Raw genomic sequence first — 20,697 nt, forward strand, 5'->3', positions numbered from 1 at the left:
GTGCCAGAGATGGTCTGGGATTCCCCTGCAGCCCCTGGTGCAGAGCATGGTGATGCAGGATGTGCCCCTGCAGCCCAGGGAGGTCCATGGGGATTCAGAGATCCACCCACAGCCTGTGGAGGAGGTGGGTGCCTTAGAGAGGCTGTGACCCTGTGGGAGGCCCATGCTGGAGCAGGGTCCTGGCAGGAACTTGCAGACCCATGGAGAGGGAGCCCACACTGGAGCAGGCTTCCTGATAGGACTTGTGACCCTTGGGGGAACCAGCATTGGAGCAGGCTGTGCCTGAAGGACTTCACCCCATGGGAGAGTGACCTGTGTTGGAGCAGTTCATGGAGAACTGTTGTTCATGGGATGGACTCACAGAGATGTTTGTGGAGGACTGTCTCCATTGAGAGGGACCTCATACTGGAGCAGAGGAAGGACTCTCCTTGAGTGTGGCAGGAACAATGAGTGATGGACTGACCATAACCCCCATTCTCCATCTGGTGCCTCCTGGGGGAAGGAGATAAAGTTTGGAAAGAAGGGAGGGGTGAGGGCAAGGTGGTTTTAAAATCTATTTTACTTCTGTTATCCTGCTCTGATTTTGTTAGTAATAAATTCAGTTAATTATCCCCAAGCGGAGTCTGCTTTGCCTGTGATGGCATTTGGGGAGGGATCTCTCCCTGTCCTTAACCCATGAACCCTTTGTTATATTTTCTCTCCTCATCCAGTTGTGGAGGGGAGTGATAGAGTGACTCAGGGGAGTGAGTGCCTGGCATGCAGCCAGGGTCAACCCACCACAGGGGGACAGGATACAGGGCTAAACAGGGCTGTAGGTGCAGGCTGGCTGCTTCTGCACAGAGGAATGACCAAGAGCTGGACTTCTACTGCTTCAGGATTCCTAGAAAGGTGCTGGAGTAAACCCAAGGCTGACCACAATCAAGTGTCTTCTGTCCTCCATCAGCACCAGGATTTCTCTGGAGCCTGTAAGAACACCAGGGATTGTAAAGTTCATGTTTAGCCCCTTCCTTTAAAAATTCCTAGAGCTGGATCCTCTGACTGGGCCTGAGCAGGCGCTATGTGTCTGCCTTGATTCCAGGTATTGGTTTGCTGCAGAGAGCTTTTCCTGTATTCTAGGTCATTCAAACTCTAGCTCATTCTTCTTTTGAATTTCTTTCAGTTCTGTTCTAGCTCTAATATGTCCTTGTGTTTCTGTTTGTTTCTATTGTATTTATTTATTGCTCAGATTCTGAAACTGATGTGATGGTCAGTGTATGGATGGGTATTGGAAATCAGTTTCTACCCTGTCTTGCTTACAAGACATAGAAGGACAGAAGGGAAAAAAACTCCAGCTGTGTGCAAAGGCAAAGTGACTTGTGATTGCAAGTAAAATGTCAGTTGTGTAAGCCAGAGGGGTAAAAAACATAAAAAATCCTCTTCTACTCTGGTGGTGTTTTCACTTGGGGCTACCCAGTCTGTTTTATGCAAGGGGAATGGGAGCTAATGAAAACAGTTTGTCTGTTGAAACTCAGAAAAAGGCTGCAGGATTTGTTGGACTGTGAGATTTGCTGCCTGTTTTGTGCTTGAGCCTTGCTACCTCTCACTAGAATAATTTAACTTCAGATCTTCCTATTTCTTGAAAGTAAATGCAGATTTTTCTTCCCCCTTGTCGTACAGGAGTTTGTGCTGTCAGAGGTGACATCTCCAGCAGAGGATAGTTTGGAGTATCACACCTTGTAGGAGTGGGAAGTTGTTGAAGATTTCTGTGGTGGACTTGCATAAAAAACACAAAGTAAAATTTCTGCTGCAAATGTTGTGGGGTGATGCTCTAACCTGCTGGTGGGGGTTGTGTGTAAAGGCTTGTCCAGAAACACTTAGACTGCTTTTGGGAAGTATGTAGGTGGCCTCAGAATTTTGCAGCTGCTGGAGAAAGACTATGTAAAGTACAGTTAAGACTTGAGTGGATATGGCCAGGAAAAGATAACAAGTGTCCCTGGGGCAATTCCCAGGGCTCAGGGAAAATTCTGTCACTCCCGTTAGTATTTCGCCTTGTTGAGAGAGAATGTTTGAGTCTCTCACTTAAGATTTTTTCTTGTGCCCCAATTTACTTCTAGACCTCTCCACACTACTTTGCTCCATCCTTCTTACAGCAATAAATTAGTATTTCTTCCTTGTTTTCTGTGAGCTCCTGGAAGGCCCTGGTGAAGCTTGGGGGCAGCTGTTTTTCCGTCCTTTGTTGACTCACAGACCCACACGTGGCAGCAGTAGGTTAAGAAAACACTATGAGTGATTCCCTCCTCCAAATAAAAGGAGTTTCACACCTGAGAGCATGACTTGCCAGGCTGTTCTTGGATCTGCTTTTGGAGCAGATATTTCAAGCAAGCTTGAAAACTCTTGTATTACCCCTTATGACTTGTTAGTGACTTTCCAAGAGGAGATAAACCACTCTTTCTCCCGCTCTAATTGCTGGAGCTCCTCCTGTCTGGTTTCCATCATCCTGCTGCTGTGCCTGCAGGCTTTTCCTGTTCTACTGGTAGTTGTTATTGGAGGAGCAAAGCACCCAGGGTCAGGGGATGTAGGTGAAGGAGCAGTTAGAGGGCAGGTGTTGGCAGGCTCTGCTTTCCTCTGTCCTGAATGGCCTATGGAAGTTGTCAATTGCTTTGTGTTTTGTCCCAGTTTTCCTGCTCTAGGTGCTTTCTGGATAATGGCGAAGATGGTGAGAACGACATGTGCGTTTTGTTCAGAAGGGGAGGCTGGCTCTGTGATGTATATCGCCACAGAGAGAAATATTGCAGCTCATCAGGATTGTCTGGTGAGTGCCTTTAGCTGGTCAGTACTGAAGAGAAGTGGAGAAGGGATAAGGGGGAAGTTTCCACTGCTTATCTGTTTTTGGTTTTGCAGTGGTGTCTGGATTGAAAGGCTGGTTACTCAAACTAGAAAGTTTATATTAGACTGAAAAGCTTAAAAAGCAACAGGGCTTGGCTGAGATTTTGGAGCGGGAGAGGATGTATCTGCACAGCTGGAGCTGTTGATTTGTGGTGTTTTCATGTGTGTCTGTTGCTGAGCAGTGGTTCCAGACACACATGAAAACACCACAAAGACCACATATGGTCGAGCAACGAGAATAGGTCTTCTTGAGGCACTGTTGAGACTCATCCTCTTGGATGACATTCTCAGACCACACAAAGTTGTATAGTTAAACCTTTGCAGGCAAATATCCATATCACTTAATGGTTAAAAAACTTTCCAGTGTGTCCCTTATTTAAAATAAGGAATAAAAGTATCAGAAGTTGATTATATAAAAATACCTGTGAAGCTCTTAAGTGTGTTGTGATCCTTCTGCTCTTTTTGCCTCCCCTTTATTCTGCAGTGTTGGTGGAGCTGGTTCTTGGAGTGCAGAATCAATTACAGCAGCTGTATTCTCCCTTCAGCAGAGAGAGAATATAGCTGAGAGCCGTTTAGTGCAGGAGACTCCTGCTAGAGCAGTTTTCTGGCTGTCACTGTCCCAGCCTTCTTATTCTCACAATTGTTATGTCTACATCTTTATTTTTCTGATATCTTTTTTTGGTTGGTTATTTTTTATCAGAATGTTTCACAACAGCATTGTTTTATGGCACTTGAATGTTTTGTTTGAAACAGATTTTATTATGGCTTTAATGTTTCTCCAACGCTAAAACTTCTCTCTCTCTCCCTCTCTCTGTTTTTTCTTCTTTCTCCTTTCTTTCTCCTCCCAGCAACTTTACTCATTTCTCTGCCTTAGGCTTGTTTGCACTGTTTGGGTTTTTTTGCATTCAGCTATCACCTTCTGAGCAGACAGACTGTGCCTGCTAGTTGATGAAAGGGTAGCTCCCTTTTGTTTGGAATTAGCTTAGGAAATATTTGCCAGGAACTTCCCCTTCCTCACTCACTGTCATGGCTCAGCAGTTCTGTGGGAATTAAAGTGGCCTGAGTGTGCATGTGTGCATTTTTAGTGGGTTTCTCTCAGGATGTGTACAATGTTTCTGGTTTTTTCCTGCAGTCAGCTGTTATCAGCACTGGGCTGTATGGAAATCGTATTACAGAGAAATGTTGCATCCAGCTGTAGGTCTGAACAGCTGGGCACATAATAAGATATCCAAGGTGTGGAGATCTCTTGCCTGAAGATCTTCTCATCCTTACTCTGGCCGTGCTGGAATTTCACATTTTCTTTGTTGATGTATTTAATAAGTTAACTTTCTCACCTTATTATCTTTTCTTAGTTTGCCTTCAGGTTATGTGAAATCTCCTGTGTGGAAGGAGGAACTTTTTTTGACTGCAGAAATGTTTAAGCTTAGCTCCTTGTTCAGTGTAGGTGAAACCTCTTGTTAACAACACAGAGAAAAATCAGCCTCCTTAGGCAGGGCAAGTGGAAGAAGAAAAGATGTATTCCTTGTTTCTTTTCAGCACTGGTGACTGAGTCATTCTTGTTTCTTAAAACTGTCTCTTTTGTCTTTAGTTATTTTCCTCAGGATTTGTGGAATCTGAAGATCATAACCCAGAAAATCTGGAAATAAGGTTTGATGTGTCATCGGTGTTAAAGGAGCTCAGGAGAGGAAAGCGGCTGGTAAGGAAATGTTTCTGAATCTGCAGTTAGTCCTGTCTCATAGTGTTGAAGGTTGTCTGGCCTGTTCTGTGCTTTAAAAAAAAAGCCATTCAACTAGCTGGTCCTTCTGATCTAGTAAGATTAGGGAAATTACAAGTTTAGTGTTGGAGTAATTTATTTAACATTTGGTCTGATGGAATTAATTCATTCTGTATTAAAATGCAGGTGGGTTTTTTCCTGGCCTTTATGTCCTTAGTCAAAGTTTCCTGAGACTTTGGTAAAGATCTAAGCCAGTGCCTGAAACAAAAGAATGCAATCAACAATTGTAAAGGGGAACACATTCTAAGTTTAGCAGAAATAAGATTATTTAAATGAGGGGTTTTTTTAATTGCCTTTGTCTTCAGCTGCCCTCCTCCCCCACATCCTGGGTGGAATTCTTTTCATTACAAAGTTAGCCTAGGAAACATAAATACAAACATTAACACCAATTAATGTTGAAATAACTTGGGAAAGTTGCTCAGTGCCTTCACGTGGCTCTTTGCCTCACTTTACAAATTTATCAGTATGAAATAGAGGTAGGATAGCAAAAAGGTGGCTGCAGTAATGACCAGGGTAGGCATTTGCAGGAGTGAATTTGCCTGATGAATTACACAGAGGTGACTTGCAATGGAATGCTGGATTTGGAATACTGGATTTTCCCACAGAGAACGTCATTTTCCCTGTCTGGCAGGATTTGGAGTAGCTGCCTGTGGCATTTACATGGTGAACCCCCTCCTGTTGCAGGTGTGCAACTTCTGCCGCAAGAAGGGGGCCACGGTGGGCTGCGAGGAGCGCGCGTGCCGCAGGAGCTACCACTTCTTCTGTGCCCTCTGCGACGATGCCGCTGTGGAGACCGACGAGGTCAACGGCGTCTACAGGTACCTCAGCCAGTGTCCTCCCACTGCCACTGCCAGCCTCGGGGGGGTCAGCAAGGGGGGCTTCATTGGGTGGGGCTTAAAGGGTTTTTAGGCACGGAAGTAAGTTCCCTTCTCCTAAAGCAATGCTTGATCCTCTGCAAACTGTGGGAAAAGTGTTTTCATTTCACAGGAAAACTTTAATCCGGTGGGAGGGAATCTGTTTAGTGCTTGACCCTGTAACATCACTGAAAGATAACACGGCAAAAACTGAGAAAGTCAGTCTTTACTGACTCTTAGCCAATCTTCAAGAACAAAGACTTGTATTAATGTCACTCAGATTCTAAATTTTTTGTTGGTTCAGAAGCTCCAGTAAGCGTGGTCTGAGCACAGAGCAGGTTATAGCACTTGTAGGTCTGCTCACATTAGTCAAATTTGGGTAGTTTTCCCTCCCCATGCTAGCAAAGAACTTTGATTCTCACCAAAGGCCTTGTATGTCAAGTATGTTGCTAGCAATAACATGATTGAATGCATTCTAAGTAAATTTTCTGTCCTGATCATGCTAGTCTTGGTGTCCACTGCCTTTGGACTGCTTGTATTGCCATTGACAGATGAAACAAATTGTTTGGAGGATGCAGATGAAGGGGTTGAAAAATTGGGGCTTCAGGGACCTTTTGAAATGCTGAAGTTATAGTAAAGTCTGAGGTGCATAAAAGCCCTGATGCTTATTTCTGCACAAGGCCAAAGAGGTCACAGGTCATGTTAGACTAGATTAATTTGAGGATCATCTAAGAAAGGGGTGGACTAGTACAGTCCTTGGTAGCAGTGGAAGATGGGTCCTTTTGTGTCAAGTGACTTGCACTCCTGGCTGGTTCACAGCACTCTCTGTCTAAAATGAATGCATCTGTGCAAGGCTGTAAGCCCAGCTGTGCAGGGAGGATGGGAGCTGTAAAATCTTTGTCAATCTGCAAACCTCATGAAAGAGTGCAGCTGAGAAGATGGAAACTTTCTCTGATCACAGTATAAATGGCTTTCATCTTATAGCTTTAGAAAGGATAACTCAGGCTCAAGAAGACTGAACTCAAGATGTAAAGCACAAAAATTGTAGCTGGCTGGAATTATTGGAGAGTACACTTGAAAAACAGTGGATTGGCAGCCTCTGCACATTTTCATGGTGAAATATAACCTACTGAAAAGAAGAATTCCTTCAAGAGAGGCAGAGCTGGTGGCTTTAAATTCTGAGTTGCCATCATTGTGATGATGGGTAGTGATCATCAAAACAAATGGAGCAGAATAAACAGAGAAAGTATATGGTGCTGTGGAAGTGGCGAGGAAGACCAGAGGTGGAGAAATCAGTGCAGTTTGCACTGCTGTCTATTTGCAAAAATGATAGTAGGGAAGTGCTTCCAAATAAAATGGCCTGAGTAGTAAAATATACTGTCTGTACTTTGTAAGATGTTCTTGTGCTTAGGATGGGTTGTTTTTAACTGTGAAAGACTAGAACTAAAGGGAGGGGAAGAATAAAAAACATTCTCCAAAGGGCAGTATTAGAAATTCAGGGATGTAAATAAGGTGTATCCAGTAAATAGCTTTCTGATTGCATTGTTAGGCATACCTAAATCTGATTTGTTGTGCTTCAAGATGCATTTCATGCAAAAGAAGTTCCTCATCAAGCTGACAGTCTGCATTTCTTAGGCAGTGCTTCTGTTTTTATTAAAAGAATGACAATAATTAGAAAATGCCCTAGTAAATGCAGTTCCCTTTAAAAACTGCAGCAGTCTTGGCAAGTAGATTTGTAAGGAAGAGATAAACTAAGCCATGCTCCTGACAAGGCATTTTTACTTGAAAAGTGACTTGGGATCCTTCTGTAAGAAAGGCATATTATAAAAGTTGGTTCATGTTCTCTGCACATTATTGTATCCAAAAGATAAGGAATATTTTCAGATAAATTTGTTTCATTTTGCCTCTTCCAAGGAATTCACATTGCTGTCCTAGAACCACTGAAAATATTCCCATTTCACATATTCCTGAAGTGTTTAAGTAACAAATGGACTGATCAGCTTTAAGCTACTGGATCTCACACAGGGTTGCCCCATGTACTCAGGATTTGGGGGCCATTCCATGAGCACAGGGCAGTGGGAGGGAGTGGCACAGAGATCTCCAGGCAGGTGAGTGCGTGGTGGTGCTGTGTGGCGCTGCCAGCGTCCTGCAGGACTGAGGAATGAAGGTGACACTGGGCAGATGTGTCTGAGGAGGCTCCTGGCCTATGTGGGGCAGAGCTGCTGTGATGGCACAGTGTCAGGACTGTGGTGTTTCACCTTGGGAGCGTTAATCTCATTTCAGTGTCTCTGACGCAGTGATTGCCACACGTGTGAAATGTGTCTGACTCAGGGCCTGAACAGTGGGCAGGCCCAGCCGGGGGGGCTGAGGGAGCTCATCATTCAGAGCTTCAGTGCTGAGAATCCACTGTGGCTCTAGGAGTACAGATACAAGGTTGTGCATGCACGGGACTTTAAAGCAGGTGGTTTTTGAGGTGGGTAATGCTAAACAAAAATCCTGGTTTTTTTGAACTGTCTTTTGTAGCATTGTGTGTTCTATATAGGGTTTATTGTAAAGTTGGTTATTTTTTATAAGTTAAGAATTTGGTTTGACCCTCAGTTACCCCCATGTTCTCCCTCATAATGGTTCATTCCTTCCACCAGTTACCGGTCCATCATTGTAACCAACTCCCTTTCATTTTTAGAAATTTCTATGTCAGTCTTCCCTTACCTAACGTATGATTTGTCCCCTGAGCCTTTTCCCTCCCCTGGGCCATTCCTATTGGTTCAGTTGTGTCCCTCGCTCCTCCCCTGGGCTTTGTTCATTGGTCCCTCGTGTCTCCTTCCGTTACACCCTTCCCCTTTATAAGGGCCTCCCCACCAGTTATTGCTCTGACATCGTTACTGGCCCCGCCTGGGTCGATAAAGTGCCTTGGCATCCATAGGCGTGTCCGCTTCTTCCTTCCTTCGCCTCAGTGCTTCGCAGTCCTGCTCTCGCCTGCATCACCACGCCGCAGACGGAGCCACTGCTCGGGGTTCTCGCCGAGAGCCTGGGAGTGGCGGGGTTCGTGGTCTCCACCGGTCGCTCCGGGAGCGGCTAGCCGGCACCCGTCAGCTCCAGTGGCTGCGGGACGAGACTGCAGTCTTTCAGTTTATGTTTGGTAGAAAGAGGGGAAATACCTGTTCAAATAGGTCAACATAACTCTGTTTGCATATTTATTAATACTTCTTCTCTTTTTCTTGAAATTGAACTTAAATTTTAGAGTGTTCTGCCCAAAACATGACCCAGGGAATAGGACCAATCGCTATGGTGAGTTTCTTTAATGACTTCATTAATTCATTTGTTTTAGAAGTTTGCATCCTACAATCAGTAATTCATAAGAGCAAGATAAATATTACCACCTTCATATCGAGTGGTGGATTTCTAATCTTGCAAGAGTGGTTTGATTAAGATCCACATGTATGCACAAAAATCAAGGTTATTTTTTAAGTGGGAAAAGTTAAAATTTAATCCTCCCCGAATCTCCTTGAAAACTGACTTAAACCACAATGGACCCAATCCTTAATGGAATCATTCTTACTCTTCTTTGGGCAAGTAGGCCCAAGCAGCTTGTAAAATCTGTGTGAGACAGGAGAGCCACACACAAGTTTGCGCTAGATTAGCAAGGAAAAGGCTGGTTCAGGAGAAGTCACCTTGGGATTTTATCTGTGGTTATGCAGACATTCACATTTGCATCTTCTGTATTCACTGCAGTAGTTTTTAAAATAGGGCCTTTCATTCTGAAGGATCCGAAAGAGCTTTTTAAGTATAACAAAAGGGTTGTACAGCCCCTGTTAAAGGTTTGCTTCCTGTGATGCAGAAATGCAGCTTCATTTGGCAGTCCTGGCCCTTCCTGATTCAGAGGTGTTTGGAAATGCCAACCGAAGCTGGACCTTGTTAGCCTAATGCAGAGAACTCTGCTCACAGTGAGGTGGCTCCTGGACTGGCCTTCACTTTGAATTTAACTTCAGCTGAACTGAGCCTTGCTCTACCCTGATGACACTTAAGAGATGGGTTAGGTGATTATTATTCAAGCTTTTATTCTTCAGGGCTGGGGCTTTGTGGGAAGACTCCACAACTTGTAAAAGTTGTAAGGTAGATGTGTATTTATTCAGTGCTGGGCACATGTGGGATCTCTGCAGGGTCTGAGCAGCCTCTCTTCTCTCCAACAGGCCTCGCATTCCTTCCACTTTGTTTGGGGTAATGAGCGCTTCTTATCAGGATCCCTGCATTCCTTTTTCCATCTTTGCAGGCCTTTGCCAGCGTAGCAAGTTACAAGCTAAGCAACATACATAATCTAAAACAACTATCCTAACTCCAAAATTAATTTCTACCCTCAATTAATTTCTAACGCCCGTGGCTCACTTCTTAACCAGACATACAGTCTGTTTAGTATCTGATATTGCTGTGGTTCACTAACCAAAATGCATCCTCTTAGTTTACTTAGTAGCTTTGCTTTTTACTTATCCATAGTTCTGAATCCTGACCTTTCTTCCCTTTTCAAAATTATTTTGATTTCTGTGGTCTAATGGTTGTCAGTGTCTCTTGGGGCTGCCCAGGGTCCCAGGTGATCTCCTGTGCAAGTACTGGACAGGCCCAGGATTGCTTTGTTTCCAGTACCAGATATATTCAGGCATTAGGTCCAGCCCTCTAGACCACTCCTTGTTCATTAGGAGTACTTAAGTCTTACAAGGTTGAATCACAGAATGATTTGGGTTGGAAGGAACTTTGAAGATTATTTAGTTCCAGCCTGCTTGCCTTGGGCAGGCACATCTTCCACTAGACCAGGTTCTCAAAGCCCCATCCAGCCTGGCCTTGAACATTTCCAGAGACAGGACATCCATAGCTTCTCTGGACAAACTGTTCTAGAGAGTCACTACCCTCACAGTATGGCATTTCTTTATATCTAACCTAACCCTGCTGTCTTTCAGTCTGAAGCCATCTCCCTTCATAACATGCTCTGGTACAAAGTCATTTTCTGGCTTTCTGCAATTGTAGCCCCCTTTAGAAACTGGATGGGCTTTGTGTCTTCAAATGCTGCATATGCAATGTTCCCTCAGAAGAGAGTTTTCTCCTAGAGGAATTCTTCCAGAGGCACTTAATTTAGTGACCTTCTGTTTATGAGGGGTAAATGAATTCTGCTGGCAGTGTCCACCCTGCCCCCTGAATGAGCTTCTCTCACCTCCTGAGGGTAGCTGTACCCTGGGAAGTGGGGAGCAAGTGGGAGAGTTGAGTAGAAGACATTTGGTTCCCCAAGCCCAGTGTCCCCTGCTTCATAGTTTGGAGAATAGGGGGTCAAGGAAGATCCCCTTATTCTTGGTTCATACAATATTCTTGTGCTGGAATGTCAGGGCTCTGCTGTGTGATTGGAAAGGGATAAGGTGCCTTATGGGCCAAGAACTCTCCTTGCAGCTCTGTGCAGCAAGGATGTGAGAGCAGCTTGGACTTGGAAACAGGCTCCAACCTCTGTTAATTGGAAGAGTTGGATGTGGACAGAGTAAAGGCTGACAAATGCAGGAGAGCAGCCAGCACTGTGCAGGGCAGGAGAAGTTGGGCTGCTCTTCAGACTGTGTTCCTCTTGTGTAAGGCATCTTTACAGCACATATCAGGGAGAGCTCAGAAAATCCCATCATGTGTCAAAAATACCATGCCAGACAGCAAGGAACATTGTACCTACAGCAGTGTCTCCCACACTGCCCCAAATTTGGCCTTACAGGTTTGGTTTGGATGAAGTGAGAGACCAATTTCCTTTCAGCCCATGAGAAATGCAAATGTACAGCACCAGTGCCCAAAGCCCAAGCTTTTTTTCACAGCCTCTGTATACAGCAATGCCTCCTCATTCCTCTTGATAGGATGATTTCTAACAGGAAGGGCCTTACTAAGTGCTGCCCAGAGGTTCTGGAATTAAACAGGGCAGGGGAGGTATAACCCCACTGTACACTAAACATTCAGGTTTTAGTGCCATGTCTTCTCCTGCCATGTCTTCTTGCCAGAGTTATCCTTCTCTGCTTGTGATACTGTAGCTGTTTCCAAAAGCTGCCAGTTGTGATGTTGGCAAGAGTCTGGTGCATGCTGATGGAAAGGATGCAGTGAAAGCAGAGATAATTTTTTAGAGATCTCATACCACATCACTACAAACACTTTGTAGCATAAATAATATTATACTGACAAGTCAAATGGCTTCTGGAGGTTTTCTGGGAGGGTCCTTATGTTGATGAACACACTAATGCCATTTGTATGTCTTTGACACACCTAAGGAATTTTTTATGTAGTCTTTAGTTTTGAGGGTGTATTAACATACGTAAGAATTGTTTGGAAAACCAAATTGGTTTTTACCACCTAGAGGTGATGTTGCTGCCAGGAGGAGTAAGTTCACTCTGCCACAATTAAAAATCTACTGAGTTGAAAAGGTTAAGTGATATCCTAATGCTATAATGATTTGCACTTTTTCCTAATGGTTAGTTGATGCTTGCAATTTTCCTTAATGGAAACAGTGTGAATTCTGCTGAAGTGTCAGGTTTTTGGGGAAGCTGAAACATATTTCTGCCTTGCCACTCAAAGGGCCTTACTTCCTTAGCTTTCTGGGAAGAGAAGGAATTTAACGTGTGATGGTCAGTCTGAGGTTGTCACTTTTGTTACTTTGTTGTTGATTGATTCTTAGATGCAGCTAATAAGAAAAGAAGACGTACATTGACATCTCCCACCATCACAGAAGAAATGGTAATTCTGAATTTCAGTCATACTAAAACAGGGGACCCACACCTGCTACAGCAAAGGACTTGCTTATCAAAGTATTCTGACAGTGTTCAGAAAGAGTCTTGGGAGTTCCCAGTAGGCATTTGTTAACTTCTCTGCTATTTGCAAATGCAGTGGTTAAGGAAGGTGGTGTCCCAGGTGTTTGGCTTTTCTTAAAGCATTTTTGCTTTGAAGCAGTTTTTGCTTTCATTTTCAAAATAGAATGTATGCAGAGGAATATTGTTAGCCATTCAGAGAAGCTGACTGTGTTCACAGATATGTGGACTGCTTTTTATCTTTCTGCTAAGACACAAGTATGATAATGACAACAGCAGTAAACATCAGCATGATGTAAAAGTACTTTGTTTTGATTTTCTTACAGACCACAGAAGAGACAGCAGAAGAAAACAGTTTACGAATACTAAAAAGAAAAAACAACAGGCATAAAGGTGAGACTCATTGGATACCAGAAGGGTTAATTCAGTTTTTACTGTGCCTGTGAAACTTTCAGCAGTGAAACAAGGCATGCAAACGCTTCTCCTCCAGCAAGGACAGTGGGAAGACAAGAAGATATGTGGCTCAAGAATGCAGTGATAGATGGAACAAAGGACTTATTCTCTGGGAGTCTGAGCTGGGATTTATGATAATGGATAAATTGTAATATGTATGTAGGGAGTGTATGTAGAACCACGGTGTCCATGTAAGGTTAGGTGAATTCCCTTCAGGACCTTGGGCCTGAAGAAAGGATGCTTTCTTTAATTTCAGTCTTAGGGAGCCTTATTCTGCTATTTTGGACATTTGGTAACAACTTTATGGAGCAACTAGGAGGTACTGTGATCTGTTATGTTGAAGTGCAGAGCTTGGAGATGGCTGGTAGCAAATTCTGTGCTGCAAATGTATTTTTGTGATTCTCCTGAGATAAGTGGCTCTCTGTGCTCTGACATGGCAGCAGAAGTCTGATTTGCAGAATGTTTTAATAACTGTGCAGCAAACAAATGCCTGTGGTTTGGCTGAGTGAGACTTGCTGTGTGATGTGGGCTGGTGATTCAGATGGGAATGCCCCACTCTGGCTGGCTGCTGTGTTCAGCTCTGTCTCCTGCAGACAGGAGTGCCTCTGCCTGACGTTGCTCCTCCATATCAGAACAGTTAAATCTGAACCCTGGAAGGCATTAACAGAGTTATTATTAACATATTATTATATATATAATATTAACAGAGCATTAACAGGTGCTCTGAGAAGGGGGCAGCACATCTTGCCTTTGGAAGCCTGGGTGTACACGGGGTGCTTAACACAATATAGGCATACATATGGTGTTACAACAGTGAGATGGATCACAGGAGCTATCCTGCAGTCCTGCAGTTTTCGTGTTACCCTGAAGCTCCTGCTGCATTGCTTGTTGGGGTTCTGCTGGCACTCGGAAGTTTGGAATGTGCTAGTGGTGATTATTCACCTCACTGTGGATATGCTTTATGTATGCGCATGATATGGCAAGTGGCTGCCTAGTGGTCTTTTCTGAATTTCATTACTGTAAAGAACAGGAAACCTATAAAGAATCCTGGAATACTCATAGAGCATTTCATTTAAGTGAGAAGGCATTTCTTTCCCCACACATGTCTCCAGTAAAATGTAACATTGTTTTTAACAGAGACTGGCAGACTTTAGTGAGCCATGCAATGGCTCTTTGCTTTTGAACAGCTCATTGTGTTGATCTTAATAAAACTTGTCACTGACCTGCTGCTCAGAGATAAAGTGGTTACTTCTCTATCAATCCAAATCTGACAAAGTAGGTATATAAAATGGGCTGTAATAAAAAACTTTAGTTGTCTGGATCACTTGGAGTAAAGATAGCCTCAATTTTTACCAGATCTTAATTCATTTGTTGCACTGTTTTCTGTGCTTTAGTCCATGGTGTGGTCCTAAGGATTGGTGAAACTGCAAGCAAGGCAAATCACTAGGGGGTATCATGAGCTTTAGGAATGGAACATTTAGAGCTGTGGAGCTGTTTGCTTATGATGAATGAAGCCAAATCTAGAGCTTAGGGAATTTTACACCCAGCATAGTGCTTATGTTTGCCTGGCTACTTTTTTGTTCGTACTGAAAAGGGCTGTGTGGGTGGCTGGAGGAGCCAGAGATCTGCAAAACTATTTGTTACTGGTAGAAGGGCTTTGGCTTAAATTTTAGTTTCTGAAGAGAAGGAGCAAAGCCCACTTTACAGATCACTTCTGCATGAGAATGCTTTTGTGTTTTAACAGTTCGGATAGACTTTGTTAGGAAGTGCAAACAAGCTGGGCTTCTGGATGATATATTTGAAGAAATGCTGGACACACTTCACCTGGCTCAGGAAAAACTGATGGATGACAACACTTCAGAAACAGGTGTGTTTCAGGGGGACCCATGGCAGGGACTCTGCTGACAGAGGAGAGGCGCAGATCTGAATCCCGGGCATCTGGCCCTGGGCCACCTTCCTGAGAACAGCATGGTGCTAAATAACTCAGTCCTTATTTCTGCAGCTGTGCAGGAGGTTGAAAATGACCTCTTTTGAATGACCACTTACAATGAAAGTTCCAGGAAACTTATTTCTCAAAATTATGTAAGAGCTGCCAACTCAGCATCTCTAGTGAGACCTTCTGACTTGAATTTTTGAAGCCACCTTTTACATGTCGGCATAAGCATAGGAAGGTTCAGTCCAGCCTCTCCTCCCAAGAACTGGGGAACAGAGAGGTCCTGAAGAGAGACAGGTTTTATTTAGTTCATAAGTCTGTGTTGCTCTTGCAGCTTCACAGAGGTACCAGCTATCTGTTAATACCAGCACTCTCTCCTGAGTGAAAATCTCTAAGTATGTTCATTTTAAGGCTTTGGATGATTTGTTACAAGTGTACTTTAAGCTGTTAGTGTCTGTTTGGGGTTTTTATGGGTTTATCACCTTGTATGAGATACTTTGTTTTTAAAGAATTCCAATCTACTGTTGCTTTGTCCACAACACAGTTAAAGAAAATTTTGAACTTTCCTCTCCAATTGCCCTCTCAGTTTTGCAAAGTCAGGAGTAATACCTGTGCATAAAGAAGGCTATTTTATGCAAAATAACTGAAGCACATGCATGGAAAGTGAAATGTCCCACCTGGAAAGTCTTCCTTCATGAGCAGCTTGTGTGTCAGTTGAACTCTGTGAGTGTTTTGTATTTTGCTTCAGCAGAAGCCTGAGGTATGAAATTGAGGTGCAATTCTTGGATATTTCTTAACAGCAAATGGTGATAGCTCAGCCCCACAACTGATGTGTCAGGAGGAGTTGGTACAGTCAGCTCTGCCATCACATAGTCCTGGCACACAGAAGTGAAATATCACTTAAGTATATTGCTCTTCTTTAAATGCCCTGTTCATGTGGTGCAGACACAAAAAAGGAATAATTTTCTGTATGAAACTAAAAAGAAAGAATTGACAACTTGATCCTTTTTTCTCAATACAGATTATATGAAAAGGAAGATATTTTAAAACCTTGAGCAGTCAGTATGATGGAAAATAAGTAATTACTGTTTTGTGGTACTTCTAATGTAGGGCTCTGTAAACCTTTACTCAGTAGTATTACATCAAATTGTCTCTTTCCCCAGAGTATGAAGAGACAGTGATGGCACTGTTTGACTGTGGACTGTTTGAAAATATACTGACAAATATTTATTCAGGTATGTGCAGAAAAGCTCTCAGAGGAGCAGCTGGTCTGGGATTTGGCATTGAAGTTATTCTAATGAGAATTTTGATAGAACAATCGTTTAAAATGAAAATTCCAAGGAACTGTTTTTATGAGTGCTATATAAACAGTTGAATAAAAACCATGGCTAGCTGCATCTTTAGAAATACAGTATATCAGATGGGGTTGGCTGACCTGAAGGAGGGAGCAACTCACAGTTCCACAGCTTTAAAAGGCCAAAGGGTCTCTGCCCCAGGGGAGCTCCACTCTCCTGCAGCTTATTTGGGCTCCTTCTCCACAGCCTTCTTTCAGCAGTTTGCCAGTGTTACAGCTCTGCTGCTGGCTGACAAGTGCTGGTCAGAGTAGTGCTTTCCACTGAAACACAGCAGCCAAAGGCCAGCAGAACTCACCTGGACTGGGGAGCAATTGTGCTTTGAAAAACAAGATGAGAATGCTCAGAGTGAAATGCAAACAAAGGCAGGAACAGTTACTTGGGAGCACCAGTGCGGAAGGAAACTGTGGGGCTTGGATTCTCAACTGTTTGAAGCAATAAGGCTGAAGGTGGTTTTCAGACAGGCAATGCTCATGCTTCCCATTTCCCTCTCCAACAGTTGTTCTAACTTTTGCTTTAATTTATTCTGGTGAAAATGGTTTTAATTAGCTAATGTTGAGGTTTGGTATGTGAAGATGATGTTTGCTGTTTCCCCTTCACTTGACTGAAAAAGCCAGGCTCCTCCCTTCAGTCTCCTGTTCTTGCACTTAAATTCGTTTTTCAGCAGTTGGAGTGTCCAGTGTTGCAGTTGTCTGACACAAGATTCCACTACTGCCTCATCTGAGGACATTAAAACATCTCTTCTCAGAATTCCTCATGTAACACAACCTTGGATCACATTTGTTTCTTTCACTGCTGCATCAATTATTTCATCGTCTTCTCAGCTTACAGGAAAATCTCTTGATAATGGCACCTCCCTGCACACAACCATGTGATTCTCAGGGGTACTAGTTGTCCCCTCTCCAAATCCCCACAACTCAAGCAGCTCAATTCTTCCTGTACCACACAATCTTCTTTTCTGAGACCTTTTTATTTCAAGGTCAATAATAATGAGGTTAGTTCCATAACTGATCCAAGAGGAGCTTTTAAAATGAAGCAGTGAGAAAGAAATTAAAACCATGCTAATTACAAGTGAAACTGTAGAGGGGAAAGCAAATCACCAGCTGTTATTTTTCTTTTTTTTTGTTTATTGTTACTGTTGTCATGATCTCTTACAAGCTCTAGCTAGCTCTGTGGTGACATACTAAGTCAAGTACTACATAAAGTAGGACTGGTATAAATTCTGTGTTTCAAGCTGATGATTTTGGGTCATCTGCCATGCTTTAAATTCAATCTTTTTGTCACTTCTTAAATCATCATGCAAATCCTGTTCTAAAGCCTTACATGCCAGCACAGCATGGCTACTCTGAACTGTAACTGGTGAAAGGGCTTTTTAAAATCCCTTTTTATATACAGGGATCCACACTCCTTTTGCAGTGTGCAGCTTTACTGCAAACTCAACTGCATGTAAAACTTTCCACACACGCTATACTGTTGCCTCAGCAGCAGTTTCAGATTTCCAGGTTGGAGGTTCTTTTCCTCTCCTCCAAGGGAAAGCGACTTCTTTTAGTTTTGTTTTCAGTTCTGTTGTGCATCCTGCTTGGGCAGGATGCCTCCATCAGAATCTCTCTCCTCTATGCTGGTCAGCAGTCTGGCCAGAAGCTTTTGAGCTCCTTGACAGCATTTGTTTTCAGGGGGTTTGTAGCAGCAAATTCTGCAATTCAGATAAAGGTTGTGGAGACAAAGGCCATGATACTTAAATTTAAAATTGTTGTGCAGTTCCTTCACTGAGAGCCCCATAGCACTCGGGGCAGTCATTCCAGGTCCATGTCCCTCAGGCCATTCCTGATTTTACAGAAATACATTTTCTTTCCTTTCAGCTCATTTCCTCTATGAGGTGGAAGGTTCACAATCTGTTACCTGCCTTCCTTTCCTGTGGAAGCATTTCTGTAGGCCAGTCATTCCCATCACTGATATCTTTCTCTGGGCTCCTTCTATTCCTGCCACATCCTTTTGACAGGAGAGAAACTGAGCTGTGGGTGTTCCATCTGTAGCTCTCCCAAATGCTAAATCAACAGGATCACAGAGTGTTCTGAGTTGGAAGGGACCTGCAAGGATCACGGAGTCCAGCTCTTAAGTGGCCTGTATGGGGATAATGGGGATTGAACCCATAACCATTGGCATTATTAGCACCATGCTCTAACCAGCTGAGCTGCTTTGTTCATTTCTGAGAATTAATTCATATCCAGATACTCTCTTAAGAGGGTTTTTTCCCCTGGTTCCACTTGCACATGTCAAACTTCTTCAGGTATGTGTCACCTGAGTGCAGAGGGAAGGGGCATCTCCTTCTCTCCAGTTAGAGCTAGGCTGGGGCACCAGGTCCCCCTTCAGTGAACACTACCAGAATTTCCCATGGGCAGCAGGCACCAACAGTGCTCTGGCTGCCCGTCTTCAACAGCCACACCCAGCTTTGGGTAATGGATTTAAAAACATATCCATGTCCATCACCTTCCACATCCCCCCACAGGCAGCAGGTGCTGTTTTCTCACTACAGAGGAAGAAGCAGCAGGGAGGCAAAAGGCCAAAGTGCTTTCCTTTTTTTTTTTTTTCAAATCAGTTAAGGCTTTTTTATTGTGAATGGCATAGGGTAAACATCTGGAGAGAATTTTTGCACTCTCCTCACTGGAACTTTGGAGACATTCTTCATCATCTCCCCCAGAAGAAGAGAAATACATTCGGTTTGTACAAAGTGTCTTCTTCTTACTAGGATCTGAACTCTCAACATTCTCACACACTGAGAAAGTCGTTTGTTGTTCACAGACCAGCCTTGCTGCTCAGAGGTCACCAACCAACACCTCTGTGTGTCCTGCAAACTGAACAAAGCAGGTGCTTCATTGAAAACTTGGAATTAACCCTGTAAGGTTGTGGTAATGCTTCTGAATACTGGCCAGGTTCCTTACTGAGCTCTCACTGACTTCAATAATCTTTAACATTAGGGAAATGGAAGCAGCAGAGGGAAGCAGAAATGCAGTCAAGCAGGGCTTTGCAAATAAGGTAAACAACTTGGGTAATCCCATCAGGCTACTGTCAATAATGATTTTGTCAGAAGAAGGAGAATAAATGCTATTGAATTGTGGTTTTGAGAATCGAGTTGTTGAATGCAGTTGCCCAAACCATCTGGTTTTAGGTTGAATTTTGTTGTTGGCTAAAATCCATTAGGCTTGTAAATTTGCTTTAGGAGTGTAATTTAGAGATGGTATCTTTAAAGATTTAAAATACAACATTGTTGGGGCAGTTCTCACACAAACAGGCTCTGAAAACAGAACCTTTAAAGCTCATATGCCAGTTAACACAGGGGATTAGTAGCTAAACGAGTAATTTTTACATATGCTGATATGTTTTAAATTTAATCTCAAAGCTAGCTCTGTTATAGATGGAAGGCAGAGGACGACTCCTGTTCTGTGCTTTCTCTGACACACCAGCCAGGCTCTCAGCAGACACAGAGTTCATCTCTTTGTAAAGACAGCAGCTGTGCAGCGTGGTGGGTTACAGGCATTGCTGCAGAAAGCCAAAGGTTTTATTGTAGGTTAAACCAAGCAGTGGTAGCTCTGCAGAGTAAATGAATATGTAATGTATTTTATATCAGTAATACTTATGTATAATAATAAAATCTTTTCATTCCTTAATAATTAAAGCTTTTTATCCCTTTTTCATAATAGGAACAGAAGAAAAAATCCAGAAACTTATGGAAAACAGAAAAAGACTGGATCACAAGATTGAGCTGCTGCAGGACTTAAAAGAAGTCATCCTTCCTACTCCAGAGAACATGGCCAGTACATCCAGTACAGTGTCTGAATAACCCCTCCCTGTGATGGTGCAATTGTTAGGATTTTTAATGATAAAAACCATAGACCAGTCTGATCAGTGCCCAATGCCCCAGCCACAAGATGAGGGCTGAATGGGTGCAAGAATGTGGTGTTATACTCATTTTTATACCTCACTGTTGCAATACTTTAAAGTCCTTCAAGTTTTCAAACTTTCCTCTTCAAGTTTTTCCCTGGTTCCACTATAAATTTCTATTTACATTGCACAATGGACTATAAATGAGTGTCATTAACTAAATTTAGCTTTTGCAAAAACTCAACAGAACCCTCCAGGGAAGACTTCTTTTCTCAAAGCCAGGGGAGTGTTCAGCTGCCACAGAACACTTGCTAAATTCACTTAAACTGTGGGAGCCCTCTCCTGGCTGGGCAGTAGTGCCTCACTGTCTGTGTCTAGACAGGGATGTTTGAAGGATCATAGTGCTGCTGTGGCTTTCCCAAAAAAGATAAATGAGCAGGACTCGCACCCAAAGAAGCCTTCTGGATTACAAACAGGAGTTTAATTTAAAAAGCCAAATTATTCTTTATTGACTGGTCAAAGTGCACTGTTCCTGCTATAATGGCAGTGGTAAAGCAGTGGTTTGCAGGCAGACCAGAAAGGGTTGGGCATTATACTCAGAACAAGTACAATGTCAAATGGAGCAAAACAGTGACTGGATCTTCCCTTCTCCATTAAGAAAGGGTTCAACTTTCATGTGTTTTGTCTTTAAAATACCGTTTGAATACAAAAAAGCCACAACAGGCTAAGTTAATAAAATAAAACATTTTTTAAAGGAGCTGTGTGTGGAGTTGTGCTC

The 20,697-nt window shown here is 43.1% G+C and overlaps 1 protein-coding gene across 1 annotated transcript in view; it reads left to right on the forward strand.

Annotated features, from left to right (window-relative positions):
• Positions 1-20,676, forward strand: part of LOC102043625 (SET domain bifurcated histone lysine methyltransferase 2) — a 48,873-nt gene extending 28,197 nt beyond the window's left edge. Inside the window, exons 15-23 of the mRNA XM_031056784.1 lie at positions 2,656-2,791; positions 4,454-4,561; positions 5,324-5,457; positions 8,735-8,781; positions 12,173-12,231; positions 12,629-12,695; positions 14,500-14,622; positions 15,852-15,923; positions 19,739-20,676. Of these exons, the coding sequence (XP_030912644.1) occupies positions 2,656-2,791; positions 4,454-4,561; positions 5,324-5,457; positions 8,735-8,781; positions 12,173-12,231; positions 12,629-12,695; positions 14,500-14,622; positions 15,852-15,923; positions 19,739-19,878 (886 nt within the window). The 3' untranslated portion in view covers positions 19,879-20,676. The remainder of the gene's footprint in view (positions 1-2,655; positions 2,792-4,453; positions 4,562-5,323; positions 5,458-8,734; positions 8,782-12,172; positions 12,232-12,628; positions 12,696-14,499; positions 14,623-15,851; positions 15,924-19,738) is intronic.
• The last annotated feature ends 21 nt before the right edge of the window (positions 20,677-20,697 follow it).

Source organism: Geospiza fortis, unplaced genomic scaffold, assembly GCF_000277835.1.
Source record: "Geospiza fortis unplaced genomic scaffold, GeoFor_1.0 scaffold194, whole genome shotgun sequence".
Taxonomy (NCBI): Eukaryota; Metazoa; Chordata; class Aves; order Passeriformes; family Thraupidae; genus Geospiza; species Geospiza fortis.